The sequence below is a fragment of the Ranitomeya variabilis genome, chromosome 5 (genome assembly GCF_051348905.1).
Source record: "Ranitomeya variabilis isolate aRanVar5 chromosome 5, aRanVar5.hap1, whole genome shotgun sequence".
Taxonomy (NCBI): domain Eukaryota; kingdom Metazoa; phylum Chordata; class Amphibia; order Anura; family Dendrobatidae; genus Ranitomeya; species Ranitomeya variabilis.
The window spans coordinates 422167942-422190757 of record NC_135236.1 but is presented as its reverse complement, the minus strand read 5'-3'; the positions used below and the strand labels follow the sequence as shown (position 1 = coordinate 422190757).

At 43.0% G+C, this 22816-nt stretch overlaps 1 protein-coding gene across 6 annotated transcripts in view; it reads left to right on the top strand.

Annotated features, from left to right (window-relative positions):
• Window positions 1-22816, top strand: part of MDM2 (MDM2 proto-oncogene) — a 56796-nt gene that overhangs the window by 11926 nt on the left and 22054 nt on the right. For 5 of the 6 annotated variants that reach the window (XM_077265250.1, XM_077265255.1, XM_077265254.1 and 2 more), the window contains exons 6-8: window positions 16535-16596; window positions 16676-16748; window positions 16862-17022. In XM_077265250.1, the coding sequence (XP_077121365.1) occupies window positions 16535-16596; window positions 16676-16748; window positions 16862-17022 (296 nt within the window). The remainder of the gene's footprint in view (window positions 1-16534; window positions 16597-16675; window positions 16749-16861; window positions 17023-22816) is intronic. The other variant, XM_077265251.1, reaches the window with a different exon arrangement.

Below are 22816 nucleotides of genomic sequence, written 5' to 3'. Positions count from 1 at the left end.
CTTTTAAGGACAATAAGATCTCTCGGTTCTTGGGAGATCGTCCAGAGAGGGAGACTGATCAGTCCCCAGCAGAAACTGAACACTGATACTAGACAAAAGACCTTCAAGGGCGACAAAGAAGTAGACACGGGTTTTGTCAGAGGGGAACGATACATTTCATCTTCACCTAGGGGAGGTTTTTTTTTAGACCGGGCATATCCCATACGGAATCGCAACCCCTTCATCAAGGAATAGAACTACAAGTTATAAATTTGTCGCAGAGATCCATCACTGATAAAGAAATGTCAGTTTTAAGTAAGGGTCTTTATGCCTACTACAGACCTATCAATTTTTGACAGTATTAAGGACATTAATTTCTTTGTCAGAAAGTTGATATGGCACAAGTTCTGAAGGATAGATAGACTTGTGCCAACCTCAACATCCCGCTTGACCTACTCTCAGATATTCAATTCCTGGCCAATTTAGATAACGCCTATATCTCGCGGACAAGGTCCCTTTACGCCCTGTAAAAATCCTAGCTCAAAGATGCCACCACTAGGTGGATATCTATCAGCTATTGATATCTTCTTAAATCTGGTCACCAATGAAATTTAAAAAAATCAATAAATCACACAAGGGCCACACAACCTGTCAAAAGAACAAATGACAGCCCTGTGTGCCTTGGAGAGGGACACCTTTAATAATAAAGCCCTCCAACAAGGGGGGCAATATTGTGGTTTTGGATGTTCAACAATATAGGAATATGTGTCTATCCTTGCTACAGAACCCTTTAACGTATAAAGTATTGAAGAATAGCCCATATACTGGTATCCACGAGTAATTTAAAGAAACTACTCCTTGTGGCCAAAAGTGACAACCTCATCAGCCAAGATAAATTTACCTTCCTCCTCCCTTGGCAGTTGGTCATGGCCACCTTTTACACTCTACCTAAAGAACACAAGGGTTACACTCCTCTCAAGAGGAGACCCATCGTGTCCGGATTTGGGAGTTTAGGTCTTCACATAGGTACCTTCCTCGATTCCATCGTAAGACCTTTTGTTAGCACACTCCTCTCCCACATGAGAACACGATGGATCTCCGAAAATTAGAGGGGACCTCTATAAACTCAGAAACAATGCTGGCCAGCATTGATGTAGAGGCCTTGTACTCCTCCATTCCACATAATTTGGGGAGGCTAACACTTTTAGGGTGCCAGGGCATGTCAGTTTGTCCAACACAACGCCTTTGACCCTTCTCGAATTTATTTTGAGAAACAATTTAATTGACTGTTGATGGGGAAAACCTACCCCCAGCTCAAGTGCACTGCCTTGGGTAATCCATATGCGTCCAGCTATGCAATCCTGTTCCTGGGCTGGTGGGAGGATACCATCGTTTTTTCAGAAGCCATTGAAGACTACACCAGACTCACTGATTTATGGGTGAGGTTTATTGACGACCTCTTTATTCTTTGGAGAGGAACAAGGGATGCATTCAAATCTTTTGTTGATCTACTCAACATCAATGAGATTAGTCTCCGCTTCACCTTTGAGATCAAGACAAAGACCTTACCGTTTGATGTGGTAATCATAAAGTCGTAAAAGTGGAGATACCTTAAATACATCGATATATCGAAAACATACGTCCACTAATTCATTAGGCTACTTTCACACTAGCGTCGGTACGGGCCCGTCACAGTGCGTCGGGCCGACATATCGACGCATGCTGTGAAATAAAGCACAACGGGGGCAGCGGATGCAGTTTTTCAACGCATCTGCTACCCCATTGTTATGTCCGGGGAGGAGGGGGCGGAGTTCCGGCCACGCATGCACGGTCGGAAATTGCGGACACGACGCACAAAAAGTTACATGTAACTTTTTTTTGTGCCGACGGTCCGCCAAAACACGCCGCATCCGTCGCACGACGGATGCGACGTGTGGCCACACGTCACAATGCGTCGCTAATGTAAGTCTATGGGGGAAAAAACGCATCAGCAGACAACTTTGCAGGATGCGTTTTTTCTCCTAAACGACGCATTGCGACGTATTCCAAACGACGCTAGTGTGAAAGTAGCCTTATTGAGATGGGACAGCCATCACCCCTACTCCCAAAAGAAAGGTATCCCTAAAGGGCAATACTTGAGATTAAAATGTAATTGCTCAGAGATAAATGACTGAGGCCAAACCGGATGATTTGATAAAGATTCTCGGCGCTAGGTTACCCTGATCGGGTGCTGAGGGGAGGCTTTTCATCATGCACAGGGGCAAAGAAGGGAGAATTTATTGATGCCACAAGACAGGGTAAACAACGTGGAGAAATCTATTCCTCTCATTTACACCTTTGACAATGGGGCCCAGGCAGTAAGGAACATCTAAAAAGAAATACTGGAATATACTCCAGGTGGACAGGGACATTGCAGATGCTATTGGGGCGGCCCCACATATTACATACAGGAAGAGCAAATCATTGGGTGACAGATTAGTACACTGTCACCTGTCCCTACCCTCTGGAAATGGAACTTGGCTAACCGAATAACCAAAGGGGTGCTTTAAATGTGGCACATACAGGGGTTGGACAAAATAATGGAAACACCTGGAAACCTCAACAAAAGTTAGTTTAATATGGTGTAGGTCCACCTTTTGCGGCGATTACAGCCTCAATTGTCCGAGTTATGGATTCATACAAGGTGTGAATTGTTTCCAAAGGAATTTTAGCCCATTCTGCAGTTAAAACACCCTCCAGTTCTTTGAACGACAATGGCAGCGGAAATCGACGTCTAAGGCTTCTTTCACACTTACGTCGTGTGACATACGTCGCAATCCATCGTTTTGGGGAAAAAAAACAGATTCTGCAAATGTGCCCGCAGGATGCGTTTTTTTCCATAGACTTATATTGCTGACGGATCTTATGGCCATACGTTGTGTCCGTCGTGCACTGGATGCGTCGTGTTTTGGCGGACCGTCGGCACGAAAAACGTTCAACGTTTTTTCGTATGTCGGGTCCGCCATTTCCTACCACGCATGCGCGGCCGGAACTCCGCCCCCTCCTCCCCGGACTTTAGAATGGGCAGCGGATTCGTTGAAATATTGCATCCGATGCTCACGTCGTGCATAATTTTCACAACGTGCGCCGACGCTTAGCGACGGATCCGTACCGACGCAAGTGTGAAAGAAGCCTAACTTGAATCTCTAAAATCGACCATAAATGCTCAATAATATTGAGGTCTGGGGGTTGTGGGGGTCAGATGAGATGCTCAACTTCATTAGAATGTTCCTCGTGCCATGCTTTAACGATTCTAGCTGTATAAATTGGTGCATTACCATCCTGAAAGATGGCGTTCTCCTCTGGGAACAGTGCTTGAACCATTGGATGCACTTGGTCGCCCAAAATGCCTAAATAATCTTGGCTGTTAATTCTTCCATGAAGGGATATCATTGGCCCGGCGGATCTCCACGAAATAGCACCCCAGAGCAGCACAGAACCTCTGCCATGTTTTACGGTTGGGAGAAGGCAGTCTGGATGGAATGCTTCTTTGGCGGTCTCCAAACGTACACTCGGCTGGAGGTCGGAAATAGATGATTCGTCTGAGAATATCACATGTTTCTACTGCTCGTGGGACCAATTATGGAGGTTTCTACACCACTCTAAACTCTTGGAAACATTTGTCATTGAGAGCAGCGGTTTTCTAATTGCAGCTTTTCCGTGGAATCCAGATTTGTGCAGCTCCCGACTAACAGTTTTCGTGTTAACTGGGTTCTGTAGGTGTTCATTGAGCTCAGCAGTGATTTTCAGAGCCGTGGTCTTGCGATCCTCTCACAATTCGCTTTAGAGTCCGACGGTCTCTCTGTCAACTTTGACTTTCGGCCGGACCTGTGCTTTGCTGCGGACGTTTTTCCTTCTCTTTCAAACGCAGTCATTACTTTGGAGACAGTACCTCTTGACACGCCAAGCATTCGGGCACTTTCTGTTACACTAGCGCCTGCCATACGAGCACCAACAATTTGGCCTCTTTGAAAATCCGAGAGGTCTGCCATTGGTATCAGGTTATCATCAATGTTCTTACAATTATGCAAAACAAACAGTTAATTTACATACACATATCACATAACACAAATAATCAACTACAAAACATTACCATATGTGACGGTTTGCATGTTTATCACATGTTCGAAGATTATGACAAAACGTTAGGTGTTTCCATTATTTTGTCCAACCCCTGTATATAGCATGTGATTTTATTCAGACTGGTAAGGAATATAACAATGGTCTCACAAGTGAGACATTTCAGGTGAAAGATCTCATTATTTTCAAAACCTAAGGGATTATTTATACAGCAACTTGTGGTTGCGGTAAGTCCTATGTGGGGAAAAACAATTACGTAATTCAGGAATAACGGGTGAGGGAAAATTTGGGGAATATTCGCAATGGGAGACAACACCACTGGCTTAACATGTGAATTGATATCACATGGGGAACCACATTTATGAATATATTTATGGAATATCGGTTTTTGTGGCAATATTGGTATTGGTTGTCCTGTATATGGGAAACTCAGCTTAAAACAGAACCTATTAGGTACACACCATAACCTTTTGTTTAATAACACTGGACTGTATTTTCAGTTAAATCCAGTTTTTCTTTTTCAATTAGTCTTTTTTCCCCCCTATCTACTGACCTTACACCCATTGAGGAGTGAATCCTAAAGATTAACCCCTTACTGACATCAGGCGTAATAGTACACCGATGTCAGACTCCCTCCCTTTGATGTGGGCTCCGGCAGTGAGCCCACATCTTTCCAGGGACATGTCAGCTGTTTTGACAGATACAGATATTTGCCCCATATAATGCTGCACATAGCCCCATAAGATGCTCCATACATATATTTGCCCCATATAATGCTGCACATGGCCCCAAAAGATGCTCCATACAGACATTTGCCCCATATGCTGTTGCTGCGATTAAAAAATTACATAATCACCTCTCAGGCCCCCGGCACTTGCTATACTCACCTTTCCCGTTCCACCGCCGACCGCCGCTGTGTCTTCCCCGTCCTGTTCAATGATGTTCAGGCAGAGGGTGGCGCACACTTATCGTGTCATCGCGCCCTCTGACCTGAGCGTCAGTGCAGAGGACGCAGAAGACACAGCGGCGCTGACAGTGGAATGGGGAGCAGGTGAATATCGCGCACTGAGTTATACTCACCTGCTCCTGGCGCGGTCCCTGCACGTCTGTTCCCCGGCGCAGGCAGCTTCTTCCTGTAGTGAGTGGTCACATGGTACCGCTCATTACAGTAATGAATATGCGGCTCCACCCCTATGGGAGTGGAGTGGGGTCCATATTCATTACTGTAATAAACGGTACCATGTGACCGCTCACTACAGGAAGAAGCTGCCGGCGCCAGGGAACCAGGGACCGTGCCAGGAGCAGGTGAGTGTTATTACACAGCTCCGCTCCCCCTCCCCTGCCGACCCCTGGGTATGACTCGAGTATAAGTCGAGAGGGTTACTTTCAGCCCAAAAAAGTGGGCTGAAAATCTCGGCTTATACTCGAGTATATACTGTAATTAAATGTCGCTGTCAAACTGACAGCCGCATTTAAATGGTGCTTCTGGCAATCGTGCCGGAAATATGCACATCGATGACCTGCGTCACGTGATCGCGGTCACCGATGAGTCGGCATGACAACCCTAGGTCTGGAGACCTCAGTGGTTGTCAGTGCCAGATTGCTGTGAGCGCCACCCAGTGGTCGGCGCTCATAGCAAGTCAGCAATTCTACTACGTAGAGGCGATTTGACCATTGCCTCTATGTAGCAGAGCTGATTGAGTTGTGCCAGCTTCTAGTCTCCTATGGAGACTATTGAAGTATGGCAAAATTAAAAAAAATAAAATAAAAATATGAAAGTACAAATCACCCCCGTCTTTCGCTCCATTCAAAATAAAAATAAAATCAAGCATACACATATTTGGTATCACCGCATTCAGAATAGCCCGATCTATCAATAAATAAAAAATTAACATGATTACTAAACGGCGTAGCGAGAGAAAAAAGTCCAAACGCCAAAATTACGTTTTTTTGGTCGCCGCGACATTGTATTAAAATGCAATGACAGGCGATCAAAAGATCGAATCTGCACCAAAATGATATAATTTAAAACGTCAGCTCGGCACGCAAAAAATCATCCAACCTGAGATCACGAAAAATGGAGACGCTACGGGTATCAGAAAATGGTGCTAAAAAAAAAGTGAAACTTATCGGAAAGATATTTTGCTATTAAAAACAATAGAAATCAACGTACTCATAATTGATTTTGCGGTGTTCATAACAACTCAACCGACAAATTACTTAATACCTATGGTGAAAACTGTAAAACTGTAGGGATTACATAATAAAAACATGGCAAAATGTAGCTTTTTTTCATTACCCCTTAGCCCTATATAGCTCTGGCAAAAAAAAAAAAAAAAAAAAGCTATTGAAGCAATTTTTTTTTTTAAGTGTGGAAAAGTCGCAAAACCTTAAAAAAAATAGTTATGTATAAGGCTATGTTCACACGCAACATTCTGGCCTTTTTTTTTTTTTTTACAGCAAAACACCCCTGCTTTTTGGCAGTACAATTGCTGCGTTCAAAAAGCATTTTTTTGCTGCTATTTTTGGGAGGGGGAGGCTTACATGTGGGATTTATCTACAGTACACATTTAATAAGGTTAGTTTTATTCACCAATAATGCAGCAAAACCTGGCATATTTGTAATTTTCAAGCTGCTTTTTTAGCACCTTAATGTCTCTGCAAATGGTGCCCACAAATTATGAACCCAAAAGTAAACTGACTCTCCTTCTCTTCTGAGCCCTGTCATGTGACCCAAACAGTAGAGAGGGAGTACATAATTTTCGGGGTCATTTTTCTTTTAGCAATGGTGAAGAGGAAACATTTTGAGCTTAATCTACTTGTAGTAAAAGTAATTTTTAATTTTCGCACAGCCCAATAGATGATCCTGATTACTTTGAGAGCAGTCACTGATGTGACAGCTCTCAAGGTCAGCTGGCTACACACTGACAAAGGAGATAATTGCTCCTGCAGTGTGCAGTGCTGAGCTGTGGTGAGAGTCACACGAGTTCATCAGCTGATGAGCCCCAGTGATCTCACAGCACCACCGCTGCGTGAGAAAGTTCTGTCGCAGCGGTGGTGCCATAAGTGATATCACTGGGGCTCATCAGTTGATGAACTCGTGTGACCTCTCTCAAGGCAGCTCAGCACTATACACTGTGCTCTTGTCAGTGTGTAGCCGGCAGCTGGGTAGAGCCGTTGCATCTCCCAATGTTGTTATTCTACAAATGAGATCGACGTGGGGCACTCTGGATTACATGAACTACGGCGGACAGGTGAGTATATTGTAGTTTGCTATTTTTGATTTACAGGGGACATGAGCATTGGGGATTTAGTATTTGGTGAGTATGTGTGTGTGTTTTGTTTGTTTTGTTTTTTTAACTTTAATATGTATTTAATTATTTTACATTTTTTATTTTATTTTTTCCTTTTACCGTGGGTCACACTATCTCTGCGGGGTAACGCTGACATCTGACTGTAGTGCTTTGACGGCGGTAACGTTACTGCTAATCAGAACTGCCGCACTGGTGTAGCAGATGACAGCGTGGGAAACATCATAGGAAGTCCGAAAAAACTGTGCAAATCCACAAACATTTTTTCACCTGTGTTTTTGCTGTGTATTTGACTGACTCAGTTGGTGAAAAACGCTTAAAATGCGCACAAAGAATTGACATGTCAGAAAAAAATGCACTGCAAATACTCAAGGAAAATTACTAACCATTTGCACAGCACTTGAGAATTCTAATTTAATTAGCTGGCACAAGGATTCCGTAGCGGTTTTGGCACATTTCTGCATGGAAGAACTCTGCAAAAATGTATCATGTGCACACAGTCTAACTTTTCCAGCAGGAGGAACTTGACATCAGCAAATTGGCTATTAATCTGACATCATGTCCTACCACTAATAACTAATAATATGTTTGTGGCTAAACCACACGATTTGTCATTTTGGCATGGTTAGGATTTAAAGTGAACCTGTTTGCTGTCCTAGCACCCCTAAACTACCACTAGCTTTAATGCTGCATCCTACCAAACCCCTTTTTGTAGTTAGGGACTGGTGAATAACCTGAAGTCAACTTTAAAACTGCGGCCACGCTGTGCACATTACTGTGATAAAATTGGATTACTTTTAGGTTGTGTAGTCCAGTTTCATACTGTCTAAAAACTACAGAATTATTAAATCTGAACCTTTAAAGATTTGAGGACAATTTTTTTTTTTTTTCTTAAATGCATACATTTTTTAAATCATATTTGCAATTGGGTTTCATTTTAAGTCACTATGCACTGAGCGGTGACTGAAGCCGCAATGTCTCACCCCTATGACTGAAAGCTTGAGTCAGTGGGCTTTTCAGTGCAGCTGCCAGACAGCTTCAGACCGCTATTAACTTGCACATTAGCCCTATATCTGCAGGATAAGGTTTTTTTTTTTTACCTGACAGGTTCCTATTAAAGTGTTTTTTCCACCTTGTACTTTGTTGATAGTTAGTGGCGATGACACTCCAGTTATTCCTTTTAAGGAAAGGATACTCTGTCTCCATATTTTTTGCCTTCTAATCTGCGAGCAGCATAATGTAGAGACAGAGACCCTGAATCCAGTGATGTCACTTAATGGGTTGTTAACTGTAATTTTGATAGGCTGATAAAAGTGATTACCGTATATCATCACTCGAGGACTAGTAAACCTGCTCCTTAGTGCTCCATATTTATGAGCTTGGTATAACCCCGCTAACACCACCGATTGGCAGTTTTCTGTCTGGGTACAATGTACACAGAAAGCTACCAATCAGTGCTGTGGGCGGAGTTAAAGAGAGCTCAGCATTTATTTTTTTTACTATGCATTGTGTGTGTGTGTGTGTATATGTATATGTAGATATATATTATGTAGATATAGATGTAGATATAGATATAGATATAGATGTAGATATAGATATATAGATGTAGATATATAGATGTAGATATATAGATATATATATATAGATATATATATATATATATATATATATATATATATATATATATATATATATATGTGTAGATATATATATATATATATATATATATATATATATATGTATATATATATGTAGATATGTAGATATGTAGATATATATAGAAAAAAAAAAAAAAATCAGCACTGCAAACTGCAACACATAGATAAAAAAAATCACAGCAGCACATGTACATGAATCGGCCATGTGAAAACACAGACAAATATACATTTCTCAAAAATATTTTTTCATAAAACTTACAGTTAAATGGAGATTCTTAGCGCATAAATTGGCCAATTCATGTATGCCCATCAACCACGGCAAGGTGATCTCCCCCTGATGGGTCCTACTCTACTGTACATGCCACTCTTGGGCCACCAGCCTACAACTCTGGACAAAACATGTCACTCTGGGCTAAAGGTACCTTCACACGAAACGACATCGCTAGCGATCCGTGACGTTGCAGCGTCCTGGCTAGCGACAAAACATGTCACTCTGGGCTAAGCCTACAATTTATGGGCAGGTAGAGTTGATTACCGCCACCTGCAAGGTCAATGGAAGGAGTGCAAGATAAGTCTGGATGCTGCCACATCCATACAAACAGAGGAAAAAAAAAAAACAATCAGCACTCCCGTCAAAACGTCTGCTTCCTGACACTTACTGAGCGCCGGCCCTAAAGTGAAACTGAAAGCACAGCGGTGACGTCACCGCTGTGCTGTTAGGGCCGGAGCTCAGTCAGTGTCAGGAAGCAGACGCTGGAGGACGAGCAGGTGAGCATGTACTGTTTGTTTTTTTAACTTTTACGCTGGTAACCAGGGTAAACATCGGGTTACTAAGCGCGGCCCTGCGCTTAGCAACCCGATGTTTACCCTGGTTACCCGGGGACCTCGGCATCGTTGGTCGCTGGAGAGCGGTCTGTGTGACAGCTCTCCAGCGATCAAACAGCGACGCTGCAGCGATCGGCATCGTTGTCGCTATCGCTGCAGCGTCGCTTCGTGTGAAGGTACCTTAAGCCTACAATTTATGGGCAGGTAGAGTTGATTACCGCCACCTGCAAGGTCAATGGGAGGAGTGCAAGATAAGTCTGGATGCTGCAGGGTGGATTGATTTAAATCACGCCGATTTAAATCATGATTTAAATCACGATTTAAATCAAAAGATTTTTTTCTATTTAAATCGGATCGATTTAAATCATGATTTTAATCATGATTTAAATCACTGATTTAAATCAAAAGGTTTTTTTTTAATATAAATCACGATTAAAATGAGAAGTGAGAGCAGTGCGCATGTGCGCCCATAGTTACACGGACGAAACTAGGGGCAACGATCTAACACCAGGGTGAGGGGGGGACCCCAAAGTAAGTAAAAATCTTTTTTGTTTTACTATATGGCAATAGGTAGGTGTTTAAAAGCAGCATGTCTTAATTGTATAAACTATTAATAGCCTCCACATTTTGTTCATACTGCCCCTTTAATTTTAGTTTCTAGTTTTAGTTTAGGTTTAGTTTCTTTTTCCATTCAGTTGACATGCCCAAACTTGTTGGATAGTCAGCATCCTACAGAAACCTCTGGAAGAGCATGGCATTGTGAATGTTACACATATACAGCCTTTATTCTACTGAGTTAAACAACTCAGCTTTATCTCATGATGGAAGAACCTTTGGATGGTAAAATATTTTCCTCAAAAAGCAGTTTATTGAAAAAAATCCGATTTAAATCAAAAATCCGATTTAAATCAAAAAAATCCGATTTTTTTGATTTTTTTAAAAAAACATTGATTTTTATCCACCCTGGGATGCTGCCACATCCATACAAACAGAGGAAAAAAAAAACAATCAGCACTCCCAATGTGAACATGTGCACGCTGCAAACTGCAACACAGTAGTAAACCTGCTCCTTAGTGCTCCATATTTATGATCTCGGTATAACCCCGCTAACACCACCGATTGGCAGTTTTCTGTCTGTGTACAATGTACACAGAAAGCTACCAATCAGTGCTGTGGGCGGAGTTAGAGAGAGCTCAGCATTTATTTTTTTTACTATGCATTGTGTATATGTGTATGTATGTATATGTATGTGTGTGTATATATATATATGTGTATATATATATATATATATATATATATATATATATATATATATATATATATATATATATATATATATATATATATATATAATTACACACTCACCGGCCACTTTATTAGGTACACCATGCTAGTAACGGGTTGGACCCCCTTTTGCCTTCAGAACTGCCTCAATTCTTCGTGGCATAGATTCAACAAGGTGCTGGAAGCATTCCTCAGAGATTTTGGTCCATATTGACATGATGGCATCACACAGTTGCCGCAGATTTGTCGGCTGCACATCCCAAAGATGCTCCATACAAGGCAGGATGGATCCATGCTTTCATGTTGTTTACGCCAAATTCTGACCCTACCATCCGAATGTCGCAGCAGAAATCGAGACTCATCAGACCAAGCAACGTTTTTCCAATCTACTGTCCAATTTCGATGAGCTTGTACAAATTGTAGCCTCAGTTTCCTGTTCTTAGCTGAAAGGAGTGGTACCCGGTGTGGTCTTCTGCTGCTGTAGCCCATCTGCCTCAAAGTTCGACGCACTGTGCGTTCAGAGATGCTCTTAGGCCTACCTTGGTTGTAACGGGTGGCGATTTGAGTCACTGTTGCCTTTCTATCAGCTCGAACCAGTCTGCCCATTCTCCTCTGACCTCTGGCATCAACAAGGCATTTCCGCCCACAGAACTGCCGCTCACTGGATTTTTTTTTCTTTTTCGGACCATTCTCTGTAAACCCTAGAGATGGTTGTGCGTGAAAATCCCAGTAGATCAGCAGTTTCTGAAATACTCAGACCAGCCCTTCTGGCACCAACAACCATGCCACGTTCAAAGGCACTCAAATCACCTTTCTTCCCCATACTGATGCTCGGTTTGAACTGCAGGAGATTGTCTTGACCATGCCTACATGCCTAAATGCACTGAGTTGCCGCCATGTGATTGGCTGATTAGAAATTAAGTGTTAACAAGAAGTTGGACAGGTGTACCTAATAAAGTGGCCGGTGAGTATGTATATATGTATGTGTGTGTATATATATATATATAATTTTTTTATTTATTTATTTTTTTTCCCGCAGCACTTTACATACAGTATTCAGAGAACTGCTATATCTGCAGCAGATAACAGATTTTATTAAAATGATAGCATGTAGCTCAATGCTGGAATCTGCAATGCCCTCAAGTTATTGTTAACAGCAGAACGTGAGTCAGTGAGTTCACCATAGTTCAGCACAGTGAGCTCACCGCAGATCTTTGAACTGCGGTGAACTCACTAACTTTTTCTCACAGTGCTGAGGTCACCACAGTTCAGCCCGGTGGGGTAACCTCGATGCTCGATGAGTTCAGCACTAGCAGGGGAGAATGATGCAAGCGGTCCCCAGCACGGAGAACAGCACTAACTGTACCGCTGCTTCCCAGGCGCCGGTATGTGTGATACTGATGTGGCACACGGTTGCCAAGGTATAGTACACATGGGCACTGTATCTGCGGTACTGTTTTTTTGGTATTTGAAATATCAGGAGGTGTGAAACCACGCTTAGCTAGAAGTTGAGTGTGAAAGGACTGTAATGTGTTCTGGTGAGCCCGCCCTGACACATGTGCCTGCTGAATGAACTGTTTGTGCTGTTATACCTTTGTGCCCACAAGAGGCCATCTTTATTTTGAATCCTTTTGGAGTTTTATGAATGCAGTAAAACTGCATGCTTGAACTAAACCGCATTGCCTTTGTCAACTCTATATATAATGTTTGTTCTCAAAAGCTGGGTATTGACAATTTGTGGTTACACTATAATTATCCCCTTAAGAACTGGCTTAGTGTTCATTTTTGCACTTTTGTGTTTCCTCACTTTCTTATCCCCTTAATGACCGCCGATATGCCTTTTCACAAGGGCAGTTAAGGGTGTATAGTGCACCCCAGAGTTGGAATTTCTCTGGGGTCTCGACTGCCGGGGGTAGCCGAGACCCCTGAGAACATGATTCGGGTAGGTTTTTACCGAGAGAGAGAAATGGGGTCCATGATATCCCCTCGGTACCTCTCGGTGTCCCTGGGGGCATGCGCAGTGCACCCGCCGAGTTCTGGCACCCGGCAACAGTAGGAGAAAGATAATGAAATAAAAAATATATATTTTCATTTTTCCATTAGGGTAAGGGTTGGGGCTAAAGTTAGGGTTAGGGGTGTGTCGGGGTTAGATTTGTGGTTAGCGGTGTGTTGGAGTTAGGGTTGGGATTAGGGTTAGGGGTGTGTTAGGGTTGGAGTTAGAATTGGGGGGTTTCCACTGTTTAGGCACATCAGGGGCTCTCCAAACACGACATGGCGTCCGATCTCAATTCCAGCCAATTCTGCTTTGAAAAAGTCAAATGGTGCTTCTTCCCTTCCGAGCGCTGCCGTGCGCCCAAACAGTGGTTCCCCCCACATATGGGGTATCGGCGCACTCAGGACAAATTACACAACAACTTTTGGGGTCCAATTTCTCCGGACACCCTTGTGAAAATAAATTGGAGGCTAAAAATTTTGGTGGAAAAGGTTTTTTTTTTTTTTAATTTTCACTGCTCTACATTATAAACTTTATTGTAACAATTGGGGGTTCAAAGTGCTCACCAAACATCTAGATAAGATCCTTGGGTGGTCTAGTTTCCAAAATTGTGTCACTTGTGGGGGGTTTCCACTGTTTAGGCACATCAAGGTCTCTCCAAACGTGACATGGCGTCCGATCTCAATTCCAGCCAATTCTGCATTGAAAAAGTCAAACGGCGCTCCTTCCCTTCCGAGCTCTGCCGTGCGCCGAGACAGTGGTTTTCCCCCACATATGGGTATTGGCGTATTCAGGAGAAATTTCACAACAAATTTTGTGGTTCATTTTATCTTTTTACTCTTGTGAAAATAAAAAAACTGGTTCTGAATTAAAATGTTTGTGAAAAAAGTTAAATGTTCAATTTTTTCCTTCCACGTTGCTGTGAAGCATGTAAAGGGTTTATTAACTTCTTGAATGTGGTTTTTGAGCACCTTGAGGGGTGCAGTTTTTAGAATGGTGTCACTTTTGGGTATTTTCTATCATATAGACCCCTCAAAGTGTCTTCAAATGTGATGTGGTCCCTAAAAATAAAAAAATGGTGTTGTAAAAATGAGAAATCGCTGGTCAATTTTAACCCTTATAACTTCCTAACAAATGTTGTTTCCAAAATTGTGCTTAGGTAAAGTAGACATGTGGGAAATTGTTATTAATTTTTTTATTATTTAAGGGCATAAAAATTCAAAGTTTGAAAATTGCTAAATTTTCGGCATATTTCCATTTTTTTTTTTTTTTTTATAAATAAACACAAGTCATATCGAAGAAATGTTCCCACTAACATATGAAGTACAATATGTTACAAAAAATCAGTGCCAGAATCACTGGGATCCATTAAAGAGTGAGTTATAACCTCATAAAGAGACAGTGGTCAGAATTGTAAAAATTGGCCCGGTCATTAAGTACAAAAGTGGCTTTGTCACTTAAGGTACCGTCACATTAAGCGACGCTGCAGCGATAGCGACAGCGATGCCGATCGCTGCAGCGTCGCTGTTTGGTCGCTGGAGAGCTGTCACACAGACCGCTCTCCAGCGACCAACGATGCCGAGGTCCCCGGGTAACCAGGGTAAGCATCGGGTTGCTAAGCGCAGGGCCGCGCTTAGTAACCCGATGTTTACCCTGGTTACCAGCGTAAAAGTTAAAAAAACAAACAGCACATACTCACCAGCGCGTCCCCCAGCGTCTGCTTCCTGACACTGACTGAGCTCTGGCCCTAACAGCACAGCGGTGACGTCACCGCTGTGCTTTCACTTTCAGTTTAGGGCCGGCGCTCAGTCAGTGTCAGGAAGCAGAGGCTGGGGGACGCGCTGGTGAGTATGTGCTGTTTGTTTTTTTAACTTTTACGCTGGTAACCAGGGTAAACATCGGGTTACTAAGCGCGGCCCTGCGCTTAGTAACCCGATGTTTACCCTGGTTACCAGTGTAAAATATCGCTGGTATCCTTGCTTTTGCTGTCAAACACGGCGATACACGGCGACCTAGCGACCAAATAAAGTGCAGACCTTCTAGCAGCGACCAGCAATTTCACAGCGGGATCCAGATCGCTGCTGCGTGTCAAATACAGCGATATCGCTATCCAGGTCACTGCAACGTCACGGATCGCTGGCGATATCGCCTAGTGTGACGGTACCTTAAGGGGTTATAAGCGAATTATGCACATTGTCTCTTCAGACAGGAAGAGAGCTAGAACTCTAGTGCCACCTATTGGAAGGTAGCAATCCTACAAGTCAATGTTGACCCTTTAACGAGCCTTGTCACATGACTATGGGTATGTGCACACGTAGGTGGGATATCTGCGGATTTTTTTCTCACCTGTTTTTGTAAATCCGCAGGTAAACCGCACTGCGAATTACCTGTGGTTTTTGTGCGGAATCCACCTGCGGTTTTACACCTGCAGATTCCTATTATGGAGCAGGTGTAAACCGCAGTGGAATCCGCACAAAGAATTGACATGCTTAGGTATGTAAACCGCTGCGTTTCCGCGTGTTTTTTCCGCAGCATGTGCACTGCGGAATTTGTTTTCCATAGATTTACATTGTACTGTAAACTCATGGAAAACAGCTGCAGATCCGCAGCGTCAAAACCGCTGCAGATCAGCAGCAAAATCAGCAGAGTGTGCACATACCCTTAGGATAATCGCCAAACCAGAATCTCAATTTGCAGACACTGTGTTTCGGGGTACTGCCCCTCGTCAGTGCAAAGCGGAGATCTGGTTTGGCTGTGAAAAAGGCCTCCGACCGATATCCAAGAAGTATCATTTCTCCTTGCAGAGAAGTGACATGTTAAGCATGCCGAGATGAGGAGACTGAAAGCCGCAATGCTCCTCTGGGTAATTTGCTAATTATGCAAACTGTCTCTTCAGAGAGGAAGAGAGCTAGAACTCTCCTTGCGGAGATCGACATGCTAGAAACGATACTTCTTGGATAAGGGGTTATAAGAGTCAGTGTTACTTTTTAAGTGGTACAGCTGAACGAGGGCTTCCTTTCTGCAGGACAAGCGGTACTTTTTGAATGACACCGTTTATTTTGCCATATAATTTGCTTAGACTGGGAAATAATTCCAAGTGGGATGAAATGGTACCTTACAACTTGGTTTTACTCACTTTAAGATTGCACATTTTTAGTTTAGTTACGGCATACTACTCCCAAGTACTGCCACATGATAAATTCAATTCATAATCCCTCAGCAGAGACTTATTTTGTTTGCTATGAAGAGGGGGTGCTTATGTGTGGGGGTTTTCTGTGACCCATTGCTTCAAGCTTAGATTTTCAACTGTTAAGTTTGCTTTTTGACTGTGACCTTCCTGCACCAATAATAGTGTTTTCTTGCAGATTGCTGTGTAGATACGTTTGCAAAAGAAGCAAGTTTTTCACAACCCGAAAGCTCTGTTCAAGTACGTCTTCTACAAAAAAAATATGACTTGCTAATCTTGTGTATTGTAGCTGGCATAATGTATTGCTTCCTTATTAAAGGATTCATCTGAGGAGCTTCAGGAGAAGTTAACCCCCTCGGCATCTTCCTCCAAGAAAAGCCCAAGTGAATCTGGTAATTTTCTTTGTATTGAACATCTGAATATGGCACCAGTGGCCGTGCACAACAGAGGTGTGTTTTCTAAACAGTTGCTTATGGAGTTTATTATTTTCTTTTATTTTGCTTAGAAGAAAATTCTTCAAATGGTCAACCATCAGAGCAACAGAGAAAGAGACATAAGTCAGACAGTATTTCATTAACCTTTGATGAAAGCCTCTCGTGGTGGGTGATAAGTGGCTTACGCTGTGATAGAAATAGCAGTGACTCAACAGACACCTCTACTAATGCAGTAAGTAAGGCTATTAGATGGTAATATACTGACCAAATAGTTCATGTTCAGATAGGGTTGCTAGAGAAAATTCAGGAGGTATTATAAGAATTATGGCAAGGTACGAGTAGTTTTTTTTCTTTAGCAGTCAGGAATATAGACTACTATTACTGGTGAAAAAATGTTATTGTATGCAATTCTATAGTTTCTGTGGTTAAAATTGTGGTGGCTGGTATGCACAAACTAAATGACCGTGAATTAATCGTATGTCGGGTACCAATTCTCTGGACCCCAGGATAGTTAATGGAATCCCACAACCATTAGAGCGTTTGCCCTGAGTTCCACCCTCTTGTGGTCAGAGATTGATTACTGTAGACTTCTTTGGTATACAACATTGTTAGTCAAGATCTGTGAGGTGCGTGGTTATTTGAAGAGCCCAGTGGTGGAGTAAAAAATGAATCAGTGAGGTAAGTATGTCACAAAATGTACTTTTTCTGCCCTGTAAAGCTGTTTTTTTTACCTACTATTGGTTTGTCCATTCCACTTCCCAAAGTTCGCTATCACGCCTGCAGGTGGCACACGTGGTTCGTGGACCCACTGTGTCACAGGGCTGGACCTGCTTAGGAAGAGGTGTAGCTAAGCGGCAGTTACCTGGTGTTCACTGGAGCTCCTGATGGTGGAGACAGACTGGGCTGCAAGTAGCCACCAAGTACCACTCGTAGGTGGGCACCGATACTGCAACTGCTGTTCTGAGGGGTCGGGTTATTTGAAACTGGGAGACTTGACCAAGGTCACTGTCTAGCAGGATAGGGAGACTGCTGGTCAGTACGGACAACTTGGATGTTGAAGATGGCTACGAGTGTGAACAAGAAGACAGGAGACAGTTCTGCATCTGGCCGCACTAGAAACAGGACTGACTGCGCCAGTTAGCAATTTTCAAACTTAAAGGGAACCTGTCACCACGTTTTTGGAAGATGGGATAAAAATAGCGTTAAATAGGGGCAGAGGTGGGCATTACATTAGTGTGTGTGTTATGCGTTTATTACCCACCTAAGTTGCCGAAATAACTTTGCAAAGTCTCCGTTTTCGCCTGTCAATCAGGCTGGTCAGGTCACATGGGCGTGGTGTCTTCACCCAGATTTGGCGTAGTTTTCCGTTGGTGGCGTAGTGGTGTGCGCATGCCTAAAGTCCGGAATCCTCTTCCAGGGGATTTAAAATAGCGCGGTGTTCGTTATTGCATTGGTGATCGGTGGGCGCGGCCATCTTCCTTTGGCCGCGCGTGCGCAGAAGCGGCGCTCTGCTGGCCGCGGCTTCAGGAAAATGGCCGCGGGATGCCGCGCGTGCGCAGATGGATATCGCGGCGGCCATTTTCCTGAAGCCGCGGCCAGCAGAGCGCCGCTTCTGCGCACGCGCGGCCAAAGGAAGATGGCCGCGCCCACCGATCACCAATGCAATAACGAACACCGCGCTATTTTAAATCCCCTGGAAGAGGATTCCGGACTTTGGGCATGCGCACACCACTACGCCACCAACGGAAAACTACGCCAAATCTGGGGGAAGACAACGCCCATGCGACCTGACCAGCCTGATTGACAGGCGAAAACGGAGACTTTGCAAAGTTATTTCGGCAACTTAGGTGGGTAATAAACGCATAACACACACACTAATGTAACGCCCACCTCTGCCCCTATTTAACGCTATTTTTATCCCATCTTCCAAAAACGTGGTGACAGGTTCCCTTTAATTGTTATGCCCTTTAAATCAGTTATATCACACAAAATGGTTAATAAATAACATTCTGTGAGGCACATGTGGAGTCAATAGGCTCACTGTACCCAGAGATGAATTCATTGGGATTCTGGGGTAGTTTGTAAAATGGGTTCACTTATGCCGGTACCCTCAAACCAGTCCTAAAGGCCAGGGTTATCTAGATTGTATTAATAATTTATTACTTTGAGGTAATTATGTATGTTCTTGGGTGTAATATTATATATAGATAATAGGGTAATTGTAAGAAAATGCTATGACCATTGCCTCCATCCATCTTTCTTTTTCGACCCAACGTTTCCCTTGGAAAAGGGCAGACTTAATCATTTTATAGCCTGTGATTTTTCGTTTTTGCATTTTTCTTTTTTCCCCTCCTTTTCTTTCCAGAGCAAGAACTTTATTTTTCCATGAATATAACACGTGGGACGAGTTGTACTGTAGTGACACCATTGATTTTACCATATAGTGTACTGGAAAATGGGGGGGAATTTGAAATGCACAGGTAGCCATTTTCCGAGACCTGTAGCATTTTAATTTTTCTGGGTTCGGGTGAGGGTTTATTTTTTTTGCACCCTGAGCTGACCTTTATATTGATACCATTTTGGGGTAGATATGTTTTGGTTGCTTTTCATTGCAATGTGGCGGCAACTAAAAAACAAAACGTAATTCTGGCATTTTTTTTTGTTTTCTTTGTTACGTCGTTTACGGATTGGATTAATTTTTTAGATTTGGATCGAGCAGACATCTCTGAATGCAGCGTAACAAAAAGTGTTTTTTTTTTTTTGTATTTTGAAACAGGAAATGGGGGTGATTTGAGCTTTTGTGAGTTTTTTTTCTTATATTCATATTTTCGGTTGCCTGTGCTATACATAGCAGTGCTTCAGCACTGAGAATTTCACAAGAAAAACAATGGTGTGCTTGGTTTATGGCTGAGTGCACACGTCGCAGAATTGCCGCAGAAATTTCCGCAGCAATTCTGCAACTTCTGCCGCGGGTATATCGCATGCGGAATTGGCATGCATATTCCTGCTAAAAACTAGCGTTTTGCAAGCATAATTAGCTTGCAGAATGCTAGCGTTTTTCAAGCGATCTGTAGCATCACTTGGAAAACTGATTGACAGGTTGGTCACACTTGTCAAACAGTGTTTGACAAGTGTGACCAACTTTTTACTATTGATGCTGCCTATGCAGCATCAATAGTAAGATATAATGTTAAAAATAATAAAAAAAAATGGTTATACTCCCCTTCTGATGGCCCCCAATCTCCTCAGCGGCTTCCGTTCCTAGAGATGCTTTGTGTGCAGGACCTGCGATGACGTCACGTGACCGCGACGTCATCGCAGGTCCTTCACATTCACACAAAGCATCTACAGGAACGGAGGTGGCCGCGTGCACCGCTGAGAGGCGGGAAGACTCCGGGGCCATCAGAAGGTGAGTATATCGCTATTTATTTTAATTCTTTTTTTTTTTTTTTTTTTTTTTTTTTTTTTACAATTATATGGTGCCCAGTCCGTGGCAGAAAGTCTCCACTCCTCCACCCTGGGTACCAACCGCACATGATCTGCTTACTTCCCGCATGGTGGGCATAGCCCCATGCGGGAAGTAAGCAGATCAATGCATTCCTAGGTGTGCGGAATCCCCGCGATTCCGCAAATTTAATGAACATGCTGCGTTTCTTTCTGGAATGCGATTCCGCTCAGGAAAAAAATGCAGCATGTGCACAAAAAATGCGGATTGCATTCTATAAAATAGGATGCTTAATGTGAGCGTTTTTTTCGCGGTTTTATAGCGTTTTTATAGCGAAAAACCGTGAAAAAAACGCAAAAAATCTGCTACGTGTGCACACAGCCTTAACGTAACTTTATTCTTTCATGAGTTATTTACAAGTTTTTTGTTTTAAATCAGATACATTTTTATTTAACCAAATTCAAGGTACAAAGCAATAAAAATCACAATAGACATTACATTAACAATAGTCAGTCGTTTCAGAAATTTCCTCCCTTCCCTTCCCCCCCCATTAGATACAAGAGTAGCATCGTGTAACCTAAGTTCAGGGTCATCTTCTCTCCACCCGAGGTGTCAACAATGTCTCAAATGCTGTTATGCCTTTTCTCTTAACATAAATGTTTTTTTCCATATTCACAATAGAGTCACTGTCTGAGAAACTCCCTCAACGTCAGCGGATCTTCATTTATACAGTATCTGGCAATTAGTTTCAATATGGTTAGTTTAGCAATATATGGTAATCTAGCTATTGCCACCTTATATTTATTATGTACGCGGACCTCCTCCACATATCCCAGCATACACACCACAGGATCCCTCTCAATCCTACAACCATACGCTCCTAAGGCATTAAGCTGTCCAATATGGGTTCAGATTTGGACACTGCCATAACATGGAGAATTCCAGCCCCCTCCATTTGGCACAGAGGACACTCAGAAGTCTGTCTCAGACCCACTCTATACAGCCATTCAGGAGTCCTATATACTCTATGGAGTACATTCATCTGCGAGAGTCTGCTCGGTTCACTCAGTGATAATTGGGGTATATATTCCATAATCCCTTCCCATTTATCTTCCTCTATCCTACCCAACTCCTCCTCCCATTTCCCCTGTTCTCGAATAGGATAATTATTTAAAAAAGTATGCATTAGATCCTTATAAATACCCGACACTACCCTTTGTTCCCCACTCTGCACAGACGTAATCAAGCAATAGATCCTTGTGAATCTCCATATTCATCCTCCTACTCTGCATGACATAAGCATGCCTGAACTGCCCATATTGAAATCTGCAGACCTCCAGTAGCCCATAATCCTCCTACAACTTTCCGAAGGGCACCAGTCCCTGCGTGTCCTGCTCCTGAACCATGTACTGTACTCCCAGTCTCATCCAATTTTTTAATTTTCCCATTTTAGCAAATTCCGGTAGAGTCTCATTTGCCGTATCGGGGAAAAATTTAAGTGCTCCAAACCCCTAATCTTTTTAATTGCCTCCCAGACTTATTTTTTTTCAGCTCTAAAGTAGGATACTCCAAACCCATCTTCCTGCTTCCAACCCCTGAACCAAGGGATCCCTCCCCATCACCTGGACCAAGACCCTTTGTATTGAACCACCCCAGACACATCCCTCCACCCCCTTATCTGTTGGCCCTGAGCAGCTAAGTAATAAATCCAAGGGTTCGGAAGTGCCAATCTCCTTCCATCCTTGGGCCTCTGCAATATCTCAAGTCTGATCCTCGGCTGCTTTTTTCCCCACACAAGATCCCTAAATATAGAGTCAATAGTACGAAACCACCGCCTAGAGAACCAGATAGGGGCATTGTGCAAGACGTACAGAAGTTGGGGCATCAAAATCATCTTAATTCTTCCCACTACTGAAAGATACAGTTTATACCATGCCCCTACTTTACTCCTAAACTTAGCAGTGGAAGCAGATTCAAATCTACATAGCTCGAAATCGGAAGTGCCACCTGAATGCCCAGGTATTTAAACTGTCGCACCGCTGCCAACCTACTACCGTCACCCGACACTGGCAAATCAACAACACAATCATCTACAGCCATGACAGTGGATTTTTCCCAGTTAATTTCTAATCCCTATATAGACCTGAATGTTTTAATAATATCCATTGCTTTCAACAATGACTCTCCGGAATCCTCCAAAAAAAGCAACACATCATCTGCATACAGTGATACATTTTCCTCTACCAAGCCATATCTAAACCCTTTAACCGAGGCCGTCCTTCTAATTGTCTGCGCCAAGGGCTCCACTGCCAAAGTAAAAAGTAGCTGGGACAGCGGACACCCCTGCCTAGTCCCCCTATGAAGCGCAAAACTCCCAGACACTTGCCCATTAACTCTAACCCTAGCGGTCGGGGAAGTATATAGCAACCGTATCCATGATATAAAGGTCGTACCAAGGCGTTCCAACACCCTCCAAAGATACTGCCACTCAACACTATCAAACGCTTTACGCGCGTCCAATGATAACACAACTCTACTGCCCCTGTTGTCCGACGGCAGCTGCAAATTCAGAAAAAGTCTA